The 15,518-nt window shown below is 39.0% G+C and overlaps 1 protein-coding gene and 1 long non-coding RNA gene across 8 annotated transcripts in view; one reads left to right on the forward strand and one right to left on the reverse strand.

Annotated features, from left to right (window-relative positions):
• The window catches only part of stxbp5a (syntaxin binding protein 5a (tomosyn)), a 243,691-nt gene that overhangs the window by 135,965 nt on the left and 92,208 nt on the right, over nucleotides 1-15,518 (forward strand). For all 7 annotated transcript variants that reach the window (XM_043696459.2, XM_043696460.2, XM_043696462.2 and 4 more), the window contains exons 10-15: nucleotides 1,407-1,561; nucleotides 7,422-7,494; nucleotides 8,831-8,978; nucleotides 10,736-10,803; nucleotides 12,264-12,304; nucleotides 13,034-13,254. In XM_043696459.2, coding sequence (XP_043552394.1) covers nucleotides 1,407-1,561; nucleotides 7,422-7,494; nucleotides 8,831-8,978; nucleotides 10,736-10,803; nucleotides 12,264-12,304; nucleotides 13,034-13,254 — 706 coding nt within the window. The remainder of the gene's footprint in view (nucleotides 1-1,406; nucleotides 1,562-7,421; nucleotides 7,495-8,830; nucleotides 8,979-10,735; nucleotides 10,804-12,263; nucleotides 12,305-13,033; nucleotides 13,255-15,518) is intronic.
• On the reverse strand, nucleotides 1,513-15,195 carry LOC122553031 (uncharacterized). Its single transcript, XR_006312595.2, has 3 exons — nucleotides 15,166-15,195; nucleotides 3,025-3,159; nucleotides 1,513-1,628 (listed from the first exon to the last, which is right to left on the reverse strand). It is a non-coding gene; the product is annotated as an uncharacterized LOC122553031 (long non-coding RNA).

Here is a 15,518-nt window from a genome sequence, read left to right on the forward strand (position 1 = left end):
ACTGAAGAACACCCCATCCAGATCCAACCCCCTATTCTATCGCTGCAACCCTGCATTTTCTATTCCTAATCACCTAGTCTGCACATCTCTTGACACTATGGACAATTTAGCATAGCCAAACCACCTAACTGCACACCTTTTGAACTGGGGGAGGAGACCTGGACACCTGGAGGAAACCCATACAGGCACTGAGAATGTGCAAACTCCACACTGTCGCCCAAGGCTGGAATTGAACCTGGGTCCCTGGCACTGTGTGACAGCAATGCTAGCCACTGAGCCACCTTGAGCATATTGAGTGGTGGAGCAGGCTCGAGGGGCTGAATTGCTTACTCCTGTAGCCAGTTCTTATGCCTTACATAAAGGAAAATCATACAGTAGAAGGAACCTCCTCTGCTGACTACCGTGATGAGCTCACCTACTCCCCCTGGTGGATAATGGGGAATGTCCAGAATGATATGTATTGTAATTAATAGTGATTGAAAACTTTGGAATGACAAACATGGTGAATTTCAGTGAAGGAGAAGGTGAGGCTAAGTTCAGAACAGGGATGAATTATATTTAGCTAGTAAAGACAGGCAGCATTGAGTTTGGCTCAATTCTCGGGTCTAAGTAGTAAACCCAGTTTATGCACTATTGACTTGAACTTAACTGCATTTCCTTTGAGATGACTAGATAAAATACTTCTGGGTGAATGTATTTTTAAAACAAAAGTGCCTTGTATGTTAAGCTCTAAGTGATTCAGTCATCTACAACTTTGTAAGTGGCCTCTTGGCACACCATGAGTCCCAGTGGAAGCAGTACTCGAGATGATGCTGAGTATTCTTAGCATGCAAGTGCATATCCAAAATCCCATTCACAGACAATGGGTGGTGGAGAGGAGGAAACAAACATCAGTATCTGGAGAAAACATACAGAAATTGCTGGAAAATCTCAACAGATCTGGAACCATCTAAAGAGAGAAATCCGTTAATATTTTGAGTCCAGTGATCATTCCTTAAAATTGGTATCTGGTGTTTTTAAACCTGCTTACAGAGACCAAACTATAGATTATTAATGTTCCAAAATTGGCCTTTTGAAAATTTTGCATGTTCACTTGATGGCATTTATATAACATGGGTCAAATTTTGTAAACTCATTAACGATTTTTGAGAAGGAGTTTCCATTTAAGCTTGTGGAGAAACCGATAAGTTAATTATAACAAAAGATATTTGGGTGTTTTGGACTTCACAAAATTGAGTCAAGGTTTATTCTGTGACTTTGCGCAATGTTTGTTACGAAAGATGGACATCCCAGTAGCTATAAGCTACCAGCAGTGAAGTATTAGTTTGTGTTTCATGGTTTCTTATCTTTCAGGAAATAAAATACTTAATGGTGTTTTTTTTTCCTATTTACGTTTTTGCTTCTAGAGATCCTTTCATCATTTTCTCAGGAGGTCTGTCCTATGATACAGTAGGCAGAAGACCATGCTTGACGGTGATGCATGGGAAGACCACTGCAGTACTTGAGATGGACTATCCGATTGTCGATTTTCTCACCCTCTGTGAAACGCCATATCCTAGCGGTAGGCTTATGTAATTAACTTGTTTGTATCTGTTGTAACTTCACAGTCTGTAGTTCTCTTCCGACAACTGTGAAAATAAAAAAAAAACACACGTGTACTTGGTTTTCATGGTTAATACTAACCCATAGCAACTGAATCTGAATTTGTGGCGCATTCAAAAGACAAACTAGTCTCGTAGGAAAGTAAAGGATTTTGTTTCATGGCCTGAGGATGTTCCAAAGTACTACACTACCAATACATACTTTTAGATTCATTATCATTGCAGTGTACATAGTTCATTGATCTCATTCCTGTCTGCTAACCTGATTTTAGTGATCTCGATTGAGAGGTAGATATTGATGATACCAAAGAGCTATGCTGTTCTTCAGCCATGTCATTGGGATCTTTTATGTTCACTTGAAGCATGTGGGTTTTGGTTTAACATCCCAATAGATAGATCAGACTCTTATTATGCAGCACTCCCTCAGTAATGCACTGGGTGTCAGTCTGCCATAGATCTTAACAAGTAAGTTGACCATTGAAGCCTCAAACATTTCCTCATTGACTGGGGTGACTTGTACACCAAATGTAAAAGTGAACTCCTGCTTTGGGTGACTGCTATACATGGTCTGTTGTGCATGGATGTGTCTCAAACTCCCTTGCATCTTTATAATATAAACTGCTTGCTCCGTTGCATCCAAGTAAAAGATGCTGGTAAATAAAACTTGCATTTATGGGCTAAAAGATTGAAGATGATTGCTAACATATGCAGAGGTAAAAACAATGACTGCAGATGCTGGAAACCAGATTCTGGATTAGTGGTGTTGGAAGAGCACAACAGTTCAGGAGCAGCGAAGGAACTTTAGGAATGATGAAGGGCTTTTGCCCGAAACGTCGCTTTCGCTGCTCCTTGGATGCTGCCTGAACTGCTGTGCTCTGCTCACATATGCAGACCATACTGTGATTGTAAAGGTGATGAAGAGGGAAGAGTTTAATTATGCTCTGAGTATGTCTTAAAGCATGGTTACTTTGGGATTCTCTTAAATGGTGGGTTGACTAGTACACCACAATCTGTAGTAGATTGTATGTTAAAGTTTCTGCAATAGATCAGGTATCTGTGACCTCTTACTCAAAAGTTAGTTGCCCATCACTGAACCACAGTTCTGTCTGAGATTATTTTTCACAACAAACCTAGTCTCTTCATGTGATCTTCTAGTTTCATTGCAGCTTATTCATTGTGATTAATTTTGAAGTAAAGGAGACAAACAAATTCCATAAACTACACACAGTAGCAATAATGGCACTGCTTTAAGTGGAACTCTCATCCAATGCAATAATGCAAGCATGTTCTGTTGTATTTGCTAACTCTGCAGTTGCCTTTTAATAGGTTGAATAACAACTGTGAAAGTTGTTGTGGACAATAAATATCTGTACATATATTTGCAAACAATATGTTCCCAGTTTCTATGGAGAGTGCCTCTCACCATGGGTTGTAGCCGCTGGAATGTGATGCACTTCTGATGTAATGCCCCAGATGTGAATAAACTGTCCTCTTCTGAAAATGGCAGAAACATTTTTTGACCATTGGTATCCATGTTGAGAACAGGAACTAGACTTTTCTAAAATAAAAAGGAGTTAAATTTAAACAAAGAAGAAATTGGGATTATGTTCACAGATAATTTACTGTACCCTTGTATTATTTTCACTTACCTTGTAGATGAACTTGCACTTCTTTTCTATTATTCCTATATTCTGAACAGTGCTGACTTTTGGATCATGAAATTCTAGTGAGGATCATTCAGGAATTGCCTGTGATCTCCACTATCCTGCATCCAATTACTCATTGAACAGAGACTTGCTCCACTGGTTCATTTTTCTGACATTTCAATTGCAAATGTGCTGCCCCTGGTTGCACTCAGGTCCACACTTGAAGAGTTCAGTACATGGACAATGCTTTGTGCCTCTTTTTTTAAAAAAAAAAGTGTTAGCTGGAAATTCTACAAGCATTTACAAGAATTGAATCCTTATTTTGTGCAAGTAATCTATGAAGTTGTCGTAAGGAAGAAAGAAATTCCAAGTCCGAAACAGTTAGTGTGCGTGTATGTCATTGCAGGGAACATGGTAAATAACGCAAATTACGGGTAGAAGAGACCTAGCTAAAGGAAGGGCATGACTAGGTGTTAAATATTGCTGAAAAGTATAGTTGAGGAGGCCACTGCTGGAGAAAGAGGATGTCTGAGCGTTCAAGGACAGAGTCAATTTGGCTACAGTTAAGGAATAAAAAAGGTATAATAACATTGATTGATATGGAATTCAGGCCAACTAATGGAAAGGATGTAGTGGAGCAAATCTGCAGGGGTAATTACAGAGAAATGCCAACATCATACAGTAGTTAAAATGGGGCACTTCAATGACTCAAATATACCCAAATGCAGCACGGTGGCTGAGTGTTTAGCACAACTGCCTCAGTGCCAGGGTCTGCCAGTTTCACTTCCAGCCTTGGGTGACTGTGCAAACTCCACACAGACATTATCCCCAAGTCTGTGTGGGTTTCCTCTGGGTGCTCCAGTTTCCTCCCACAATCCAAAGATATGCCAGTTAGATGGATTGGCCATGCTAAATTGCTTGTAGTCTCTTGGGGTGCCTAGGTTAGATGGATTAGCCATGGTAAATGCAGGATTACGGGGATAGGGTGGCGCGTTGTCTGGGTGCGACACTCTTTAGAGGGTCAATGTGGGTTCAATGGACTGGATGGCCTCTTTCCACATTGAAGGGATTCTATGAAATATAAATTGGGATTACTGGTAAAGGGCAAAAAAGAGCAGATATTTCTAGGACATGTTGGAGAGTGAGTGAGTCAGTGTATGCCCCCCCCATCCAACAAGAAAAGATACATTGGACCTGGTCCTTGGTAATCTTGTGGGTCAAATGGATCCACGTATCAGTGGAGGAATATTGAGGAGACAGTGATCATTGTATTACGTGGTTCAGAATGGTGGTGGAGAACGACAATCCAGAGTGACAAAAATTAATTAGCAGAAAGCTGACTTCATTGGGGCAAAAGCATAGCTGGACAGGATTAATTGGAACAAAAGGTTGACAGAACAGACAGTCTCTGAACAGTGGCCCACCTTCAATGAGGAGATGATTCAGATATGATCATGGTATGTTGCCTCAAATAGGAAAGATAGGATAAACCAATAGATTCCTTGATGATTAATTTTCAAATGAAAAAGTATGCTTATGATAAGTGTTCGGCAGAAAACACAATTGAGAACAAAAAGGAATACTGACTGTTTGAAAGGGAATTGAAAAAGCAAATAAACTGAAAGGATATTATGAGAAAAGGCTAAACAGGAATCCCAAATTTGTCTTTAGGTATGTAAATAGGGGGGTGGTTAAAAGAGGCTAGGGCTGATTAGAGACCAAAAAGGGATGGTGGAGGTATGGCAGAGGTGTTAAATGAATACCTTGCATCTGTCTTTATGAAAGAGCAGGATGCTGTCCAGACCATGATGGCGGAGGAAGCAACTCTGTCCAAATGAGATGCATGCAAGAATTTTGAAGTAAGTGAGGCATTGGCCATAATCTTTCAGTGTCCCTGGTCTCGTAAGTACCCAGAAGCTGGAGAATTGTAAACATTCCAGCCTTGTAAAGGTTACAGAAATAAACCCAACAATTGCAGACCAATCAGTCTAACTTAGGGGCAGCTTCTAGAAACAATTATTTGTTTTGAATTGGTAGTCACATGGAAAAAAGTCGATTGATGGAAAGAGTCAGCATGGATTTCTAAGAGGAAAATCATGTCTAACTGGAGTTTTTGAAAGAGGCAACAGAGTTGATGAGATAACGCTGTTGTTATAACACATGGATTTCTCAAAGGCTTTTGATACAGTACCACATAACAGATGTGAGGAAATTCTTAGTATAAAAGGGAAAGCAACATGGTTGCAAAATAGGCTGAGTGATAGGAAACGGAGTGATAGTCATTTGGATGTGTTCCAAGCTAAGAAAAGTTCTTGGTGGAGTTTCCCTGGGCTAGATTTTGGGACCCTTACTTTTCCTTATATATGTTAATGATCTGGATATTGTGCGGGGCACAATTTCCAAGTTTGCAAATGACATGAAACTTGAAAGAAGAGGACAGTGTGAAACTCCAAAAGGACATTGGACATGTTGGTGGAGTGGATGGATAGGTTGCAGATGAACTTCAATGCAGTGAAGTATGACATGGTGCACCTTTATAGAAAGAACATTTGAAAGACAAAACAAATAGGTGGTGCAATTCTAAGAGGCGTGCAGGAGCCCAGACACGGGAGGGTACATACACACAGATCATTGTAGGTGACCAGAAAAATGGAGAGAACAGTTAATGAAGCATACACTGTCATTGGGTTTATTAATAGGAGCACAGAGAACAAGGAAAAAGGTTATATTGAACTTGCATAAGACGTTTGTTTTAAGTGTAGTTTAGACAAGCTGTGGGAGTGGGCAAATACATGGCAGGTGCAGTACGATGTGGCTGAATATGAGGTTACCACTTTGGGAGCAAAACTGGAAATATGGGTTATTATCTGACTATAAATTGAGGGAGGAATGTTTGGTGAGACCTGGGTGTCCATGTACACCAGTTACTGTAGATAAGCATGCAGATGGTCAAGAAGGCAAATGGTATGTTGGTCTTCATAGCAAGAAGATTTGAGTATAGGAGCAAGAATGTCTTGCTGCAATTATATAGGACCACACCTGGAATAACGTGTGCAGTTTAGATCTCCTTATCTGAGGAGGGATATTCTTGCAATAGCGGAAGAGCTGGAAAGATTTACCAACCCGATTGTTGGGGTAGCAGGACTGATGTAGGAGGAAAGGTTGGATCGGTATGGATGATATTTGCTAGAATTCAGAAAAATGAGATGCTGTCCTAGAAATATGTAAACTTCTAACAGGATAAGGCAGGATAGGCGTGGGAAACATGTTTCCAATGATGGTGGAATCCCGAACCTGGGATAACAAGCTAAGGATACACGGTAAACCATTTAGGACTGAGGAGAAAGTTCTTTGCCTGGAGTGTGTTGAGCCTGTGGAATTTATCAACACGGAAATCAATTGAGGCCAAACCATTATATGATTTCAAGAACAAGTTGGATATAGCACCCGGGGCTTAATGGTTCAAGCGATATGGAAGAAAAGGATGAACAGGCTATTGAGTTGAATGACCAGCCATGATCACCATAACTGGTGAAGCAGGCTCGAAGGGCCAAACAACCTACTACCACTCCTCCTATGTTTTTTATGTTAGACCTCAGCTGGAGTGTTGTGCGCGGTTGTGGGCACCACATTACAGGAAAGATATGAATGCATTGGAGATGTACAAGAATGGTTCAGGGAATGAGAAACTTGGGTATGAGGATAGATTGAAGAAATTGGAACTGTTTTCCCTGGAAAGCAGTAGGTTGAGAGGAGATTGGATAGAGGTTTCAAAAACTATGAGTAGGCTGTTTGGAATAGATAGGGAGAAGATGTTTCCACTATGTATGAACAGATAAAATGAAGTCAATTAAAATAATATTAAATTCATGATACAATGCAGTATATAATTGTTACTGCCAATGCTGAAGTCTCAAGTATTCCCACTGTGCCTTAACTCTACACTTCTGACCTAACCTACTGCAGTTTAAGTATTGGAACACTGGAGAATGGTGGAGTGAGGAGAAAAATTGATGAGCATTCTTTTCTACCTTTGAATTGGCATTTGTCTTCTTTTGCACAAGGAAAAGTTAAAGTTTTGAGGCACTTAAGCCTTCAATTTAATGGCCAGTTTACAAATTGATTGCTATGCATATATTTACCCCATGTTGATTTATTGTCATTAATCCTACAGATTTTCAGGAGCCTTATGCGGTCGTTGTCCTTCTGGAAAAGGACTTGGTAGTTGTGGATCTTGGACAAAATGGGTAAGTCTCATGTTGAATTAATAGTTGATCTAATTACTATAAACTGGGCTATTAAAATAGCATTTCAGTTTTAATAATTCAAAGTGGATACATATCTGATAATTATTGCAATTGTTTCTAATGGTGAAAGGCTCTAGAACCAAATGATATAGATTCAGAGTCATGGTGAAAGAAGCAGTGGTGACATGTGTGTTTTTTAGATGCAGTGAGTGATTGGGGTCTGGAATAAATGCCTGAGAGCTAGATGGAAGCTGATTTATTTGGGGCATTCAAAAGAAAATTGGATTGTAACCTGAGAAGGAAAAAAATGTGCAGCTATATGGAAAATATGGAACATGGTAAAAGGCAAATTGTTTGATTAAACAACATCAGCATGGGCCAGCTAGCCTCATTTTGTATTGAAGCTCCTTGGATGTTGCCTGAACTGCTGTGTTCTTCCAGCACCACTAATCCAGAATCATTTTGTATTGTAGCCATTCTTTGATTCTAATATGGACTTGATTTTCTACTTGTTACTTTTTCAACTGGCTTTCTGTTGAATATTTGTGGACCTGCAGCGTCTTCATAAAACTCAATAGAAAAGGCTTTTAACAGTGAACAATTCCCATATATTTTGTTTAAGGAGTAATTAATATAAAACACCATAATCATCTATATGCAAATCTTTGCAGTATTCTCTTTTCCATTATAATTAGGCATTAAGAAATCATTGTGTACAATCTTTACCCAATTTATGACCTGGTGAATGGATTCTCTTGTAGATTTTAACTTGGAGGAAGTTAACTTTCAGTGTTTTTAATGGATGTTTTTAATGAAATTCTGGATGTAGGTTTGTTCGCTGAGCTGGAAGGTTTATTTCCAGATGTTTCGTCACTCTACTAGGTAACATCTTCAGTGGGCCTCCGACGAAGCACTGCTGATAAGTCCTGTTTTCTATTTATATGTTTGGGTTTCTTTGGGTTGGTGATGTCATTTCCTGTGGCAAAGTCACTTGCTGTTCTTTTTCTCACGGGGTGGTAGATGGGGTCTAAATCTATCAACAAACGCATCGAGTTAGACCCCATCTATCACCCCGTGAGAAAAAGAACAGGAAGTACCTTTGCCATGGGAAATGACATCACCAACCCAAAAAAACCCAACATATAAATAGAAAGCAGGATTTAGCAGTGCTTCGCCTGAGGCCCACTGAAGATGTTACCTTTGTAGGATGACGAAATGTCTGGAAATGAACTTTCCAACTCTGAGCAAACCTACATCCAGAACCTCAACCTGAGCTACAAATCTTCTCAAAACTTGCTTTTTGAAATGCGTCAATGCTCTTTTTTTTGTCTTCCAGTTATCCTATATTTGAGAACCCATACCCTTTGGATATACATGAATCACCTGTCACCTGTTGCGAGTATTTTGCTGACTGCCCTGTGGATTTAATTCCTGCACTTTATTCTGTTGGGGCAAAGCAGAAACGGCAAGGATACAGTAAAAAGGTTTACAGTTTGTTTTTCAAATGTTAAAATAACACCGAGGAAATACATAGCCATGCAAGTTGTATTTTCAATCTCAAGCAGGTTTCTGCAGAACTTCCTTGCTATTTAGATGATGTATGCATCACACCATTAAAATATTTCCTGACTAATGTCTGCTCAGTTGACCTCCTTACATAGATGAATCGACACATATCTGCACATTTCTGGTATTACTGTTGCCATTTTCGCAGTTCCACATATATTCAGGCCACCTTCTCATTGTTAACAGTTTTTGGTTTGTAAAATTAGAATTTTTAAAATTCCTTTTTAAATTGCAGTGCATATAATAGCGCAATGATTATACCTTGTCCATTTATTGTCACCTTTAAGAAAAAGTGGTGTTGGAACAAATTGTATCCAAAGCAGGAGCACATATCTACCCTTGAAGGATTGGTACATTGACCATCTTTGTGCCTCAATCTTATTTTATTTTTATTCCTTCTTTCAACCCTGCATTAATCGTTTTTGTGACAAGTTTCCAATGTTGCACTAATGGGATCTTGAGTTGCAGAGCTGTTTGTTCAGAGTTTGATGTTTGATCAAGTGGTCCTCAGCCTTGCCTTGTATTCATGCTGTGGAGGAGCTGGTGTTGGACTGGGGTGGATAGTTAAAAATCTCTCAACACCAGGTTATAGTCCAGCAGGTTTATTTGAAAGTACAGGCTTTTACTTTCAAATAAAGCTGTTGGACTATAACCTGGTATTGTGTGACTTTTAGCTTTGTCTTGTATTAGAATTCTTTCTTTTAAGTTCTTGGTTTTCCTGCCCTTTTACTCTTGCACTGAAAGCAGAAAGATATTTTTCCTGTTGGCTCTGGATGGTTCTTGCTGTGCTGCTCTCACCAGTCTGTAGCAAACTGCAGCTAGACCAATCAGTGGGTTGTCATTGGGCAGTTTTCCTTTAACTCAAGTTCTAGTGACATTCTGACTTACTATAGCAATCCATCCGCTCCAATAGCAACATAGCCTTGACTTGATTTTTCCATCTTACCTGATATTTCAACTTAGCAGTGTTCAACTTATAGTTTAAAAAGAAAAGATATGTGATTCTTTACGTGAATGTTTTCAGAGTGGTTTTATTTCTTGACTGAAGTTTTGAAACTTGACACTCATGACCATGTTTACAGATGTGTTAGTTCTGTATGACTTGAAATACAACAGGGAATAGCAGGCTCGTATGTTCCTGAAGAAGCCAAATTATAGCTAGGAAATAGTTAATTATGGGATTATTGACCTCCTTTGCTACTGTCCTTCAAGCAAAGAGCTGGTTTGTGGCAGTCTTGTTATTGGATACTGTTTTTATTTGATCCATTGCTTACGTTTCAAATTGTTCTTGGAGGCAAAGCTAATACTACTTATGCAGCAGGCTCCCAGGAGTAACGGGCAATTATTAGTACAACACTCCTCTAGAAATTGTGGTCAGCTAGATATCTGGATACAGTTGGTTCTGCTATAATGCAATAGTTCTGTTCTCATGTAATCTCGCGATAAGAAAATCACTCCGTAGCTGTGCCATTTAAACTAATGGGGACAGAATCTCTTTATAGCCAATACAATTAATGAAAGTGCTCATTCTACAAATAATGACCTAAGTTCTTCGATTGTGTAAAACCTAATTTGTGTTGAAGAAACATGCATTATAGCAGAACAGACTGGATTATGATTAGTGGCAAGGATATCTTCCTCCAACTTTTTTAATGTCTACATTTATGTCTTCAAGGAATGGCCCATCAATGGAGGTAATTGGGGTTTAGGCACGCAGAGCTACCCAGAGATTATTATTACAGGGTAAGTAAAGAATGTTAAGTATCCCAGTAATTTATATGAAGTATGTTTAGTACTTTGGAGTATTAAGCATATTATTAATGTTTGTAAAATGTGGGTTGAAACAGATGCAGTAAACATATCCTCCCATATCTATGCTCTTGTAATTCTCATGCACCTGGCAAAAATTTCCAAGAAAATTTTTCATACTTATGAAAGTTCTACAAAAATGTCAGTTTGAGCTTGGTGCACCAAATTTCCAATAATCACCATTGCCCGTCTTACTCCATCATGCATGCACCATTACAGTAGTAGCTAGTTGAATTTGTGGTCGCGTTTGATCGGAAATCTTTTACTTATCAATTCGCAATGTCACTGAAGAATACTTCTATTGGCAAGCAAAAATGTATTGTTTTGAGATTGAGCGAGTAAGCTACATTGCCCTAATTCCATATACATATATAAATGATGAGAAAAGGATAAGGTAATTGGGTAATTTCTTTGGAGAAACAGACTTTGAGATGATAATGCTTGTTCCAAGAGTATACAGGAAATTGACAGGAACGCCTTTCAGTTGCAATGACTTAAACATTAAATCATAGGGGATACAATACAAAGGAAGGAAACATGTCATAAAGGTTTTATCTGAAAATAGTAAGGCAGATTGCAAAAATAGATTTTGGCATACTTGACCTTTGCTGAAGGAATGCACTGGATCAAGCAACTGTTATTTCCTAAAAATTATTTTTTATTCCGTTCCTTTGCAAAATACCAATAAATAAGTTTCTTACATCTGCCTTAGAAATCTGGCACATGAGGCTCTTTGGTCAGTTAATGACCCTTGTTTGTAGAATTAACAAGCATTTACTGGGCTGAGGTTTGGTTTTTGCTATTGGCAAGTGAGTGTTTGAATAGCAATCCTGCTCCGCTTCCGCATCTCCAGCGGTCACCAGAATCAGTTACCTAGCATGCCTGATCTTGGTGCAGTGATCTCTAGCTGCACCTCCTCTATTGCTAGCAGATTATAAAGCATTATGTGTTGGGTACCCTAAAATCCCTTTTGTAACAACATTTGTGGAAGTATCATCACAAGGACTAGGATCATCATATTCTAGGGCAACAAGTGAGGATGTTGAATATGCCCTTGTCAATATCATCCATATTCTAAGAACAACTAAAACAAGTCCTAACAATTCTGATTGGGTGACCAGCTTGGTTTCAGCTTGGTCTTAACTGCTTGAAATGAAATTATATTTGTTCACTTTAGAAATTGGATTTGATTATTTATTCTTAAAAGAAAAACCTTTTGTATGATAGTAAGGATTAATGTAAACAGGTGAATCAAGAACAAATAGATTGAAAGGATTCTGAAACAAATCTTGTGTAAGTGCCATTATGCTTTTTAGACAACTGTCAAAATCTTTGGGGAAAAGAAAATGTCAGTCAACAAAATATTAAGATCTTTTTTTTTCATTTACTTTAAGGCATGCAGATGGATCATTGAAGTTCTGGGATGCGTCTGCCAGTAAGTTGGATAGATTCATTCAGATATCCAAGATGAAATGTTATGCTCAAGGATCAATTTATTGCTGTGTATTTTAAAATGCTGATTTTCTTCCCTTGTGGACGTTACTACAGAAAGCTGATGTGATAACTGCATTTTGAAAGATGAGGCCAAAATAGTCTTGACGTAACCATGTGCTTGCCTTTCATCCTTGATGCAGGCAAAACAGGATATTCTTCTGGTAAATTAAGTTTAACAGGTAGTGAGTCTTATGAGAATTTCAAACAAATGGTTGGTTAAATATGGCAAAAAAAAATCTCTCCTTTCTTATGGTATATGGAAGACAATTTAGTTTGAACAGTGCAAATTTCTTTTTCTCTTTTCTTTTGTTGACATTGAAAGTTGTTAAATTTGACTTGATGTCACTAATACTAGTTATTTATATATAGGTATATATAGATTTACTTGAGTGAATACAGTAGAATGTTTTTAATGGCATACAATTTTACCCATTTGTCCATTTCTAGGAGAACACCAGCATGTCTCTTTTGAGGACAGCAGTTTGTTTTTTTGATGTTCACTAGTTGGTTCCTGACAGCTTTTCTAGAAACAAACAATATTGTGGTCTATCATAGTAAGCAAGAGCTCAATGCTAAATATACATTAGGTTATCATTTAATTTGCAACAGATCTACTAATTTTTCATTGAATGTTCTTATTCTCTGCATTTTGATTTTTCTTGCTTGTTAGTAACATTACAAGTTTTGTATAAAATGAAAACATCCAAGGTATTTGAAAAATCTCGGAATAAGGAGGAGAAACCAAACACAGACATAGTGGATGAAGACCCTTATGCCATTCAAATAATCACATGGTGTCCTGAAAGCAGAATGCTGTGCGTGGCAGGAGTATCAGCACATGTAATCGTTTACAAATTCAGCAGACAGGAAGTGACAACAGAGGCTATTCAGGTATAACCAACAATTAAATGGCAGTTGCTGGCATTGAATTCCTACTGATGTAATAATAACTGACTGCATTTATCTTAAATCACAGCCGAGAACAAAAGGCCATTTTTCCTATGTTTGGTGTCCATGTTGATCAGCCCTCTTCAGCCATGACATGCGATACTTGCATTAGTGATCAACCTCAGTTTTTTTTGCCCATGTAGAGTCATAGAGCTGTACAGCATGGAAACAGACGCTTTGGTCCAAATCGCTTATGCTGTCCATATATCCTAATTTAATCTAGTCCCATTTGCTAGCATTTGGCCAATATCCACCCAAACCCTTCCTATTCATATACCCATCCAGATGCCTTTTTAATGTTGTAATTGTACGGGCCTCCATCCACTTCCTCTGGCAGCTCATTCAAATATGCAGCATTCTCTGCGTGAAAACGTTGCCCCTTATGTCCTTTTAAATCTTTCCCCACTCACCTTAAACCTACACCCTCTAGTTTTGGACTCCTCCACCTCAGGGAAGAGACTTTGTCTATTTGTCCTATCCAAGCCCTTCATGATTTTATAAACCTCTCCATAAGGTCATCCCTCAGCCTCCGACGCTCCAGGAGACAACCCCAGCCTGTTTAGCCTCTCCCTATAGCTCAAATCCTCCAACCCTGGAAACATCCTTGTAAATCTTTTCTGAGCCCTTTTCAAGTTTCACAAATCCTTCCTATAGGGGGAGACCAAAATTGCACTCGGTATTGCAAAAGTGGCCTAACCAATGTCCTGTACAGTGGCTACATGACCTTTCAACTCCTATACTCAATGCACTGACCAATAAAGCACCCAAATGCCACTTCACTATCCCGTCTACCTACTACTTTCAAGGAACTATGAGCCTGCATTCCCCCAAGGTCTTTGTTCAGCAGCACTCCCCAGGTCCTTACCATTTAGTGTATAAATCCTGCCCTGATTTGTCTTTCTAAAATGCAGAACCTCACACTTAGAAAAATTAAACTCCATCTGCCACTCCTCGGCCCAGTGGCCCCTCTGATCAAGGTCCTGTTGTACTGAGGTAACCTCCTTGGTTGTCCACTATGCCACTAATTTTGGTGTCATTTGCAAACTTAATAGCCACACCTCCTATGTTCACATCCAAATCATTGATATGAATGACAAAAAGCAGTGGGTCCAGCACTGGTCCTTGTGGCACGCTGCTGGTCACAGATCTTCAGTCTGAAAAGCAACTCTGAACTACCGCCCTTTATCTCCTGCCTTCCAGCCAGTTTTGTATCAGAGTGGCTAGTTCACATTGTATTCCATATCATTTAACTTTATTAACCAATCTACCTTGTGGAATCTTGTCAAACGCTGTACTGAAATCCATATAGATCACGTCCGCCACTCTGACTTCTTCAGTCCTCTTTGCTACTTCAATAAACTCAATAAGGTTAGTGTGACACAATTTCCCATGCATAATGCCACGTTGATTATCCCTAACCAGTCCTTGCCTTTCCAAATACATGTAAATCCAGGATGCCCTCCAACAACTTGCCCACCAATGATTCCAGGCTCTCTGGTTTATAGTTCCCTGGCCTTTCCTTGCCAACTTTCTTAAATAGTGGCACCATGTTAGCCAGCCTCTGGTCTTCCAGCACCTCAAAATGCAAAGCAGTTAGGGCTGTCACGTGCTGTCTCTCTCAACTCTAGAAAAAGAAAACAGTCTGCCCCTTTTGATTTTTAAGAGGAAGGCTCGCTGTCTAATACTTCACTGTAGTAGTGGAGAACTCAAGTCTTTTACTCGACAACCAACAGAAACCTTCCAACTAACTGAAAGCAAAACTAAAAATCTTCCTGGGTTTATGTGAGCCCTGACTCATAATTCTTTTGACTTTTTTTAAAAAAAGAACACAGAAAGAACTCAAAAGCTGCTTACCAACTCCGAGTGAAGGACACATACTGGCACCACTGTGGCAACACTCCTGTATGAAAGAAACACAGAACACCTATTTTAAAGGACACAAATCATCACCAAGTGCAGCATGCCTTCAGCAGCGCTTTATTTTTAAAACAGTCCTTTTTCTATTTCAGTTCATAACTAAAGTACAGAAAATTTAAATAAATTGTCTCTATACTGTTACCTTCTGTTTACTGACATGCTGGCCAGAGAAACCCCTTTCATTTTATTTAATCTGTCATATTCCTACATAATTTTGACCATATCTATGAAATACCATTGAAAATCATACCAGGATGCATCAGTAGCAGTCTATCTAAATGAATAACAGT

This window comes from Chiloscyllium plagiosum, unplaced genomic scaffold (genome assembly GCF_037043375.1).
Source record: "Chiloscyllium plagiosum isolate Xiang-an unplaced genomic scaffold, Cpla_swu_hap1 HiC_scaffold_10, whole genome shotgun sequence".
NCBI lineage: Eukaryota > Metazoa > Chordata > Chondrichthyes > Orectolobiformes > Hemiscylliidae > Chiloscyllium > Chiloscyllium plagiosum.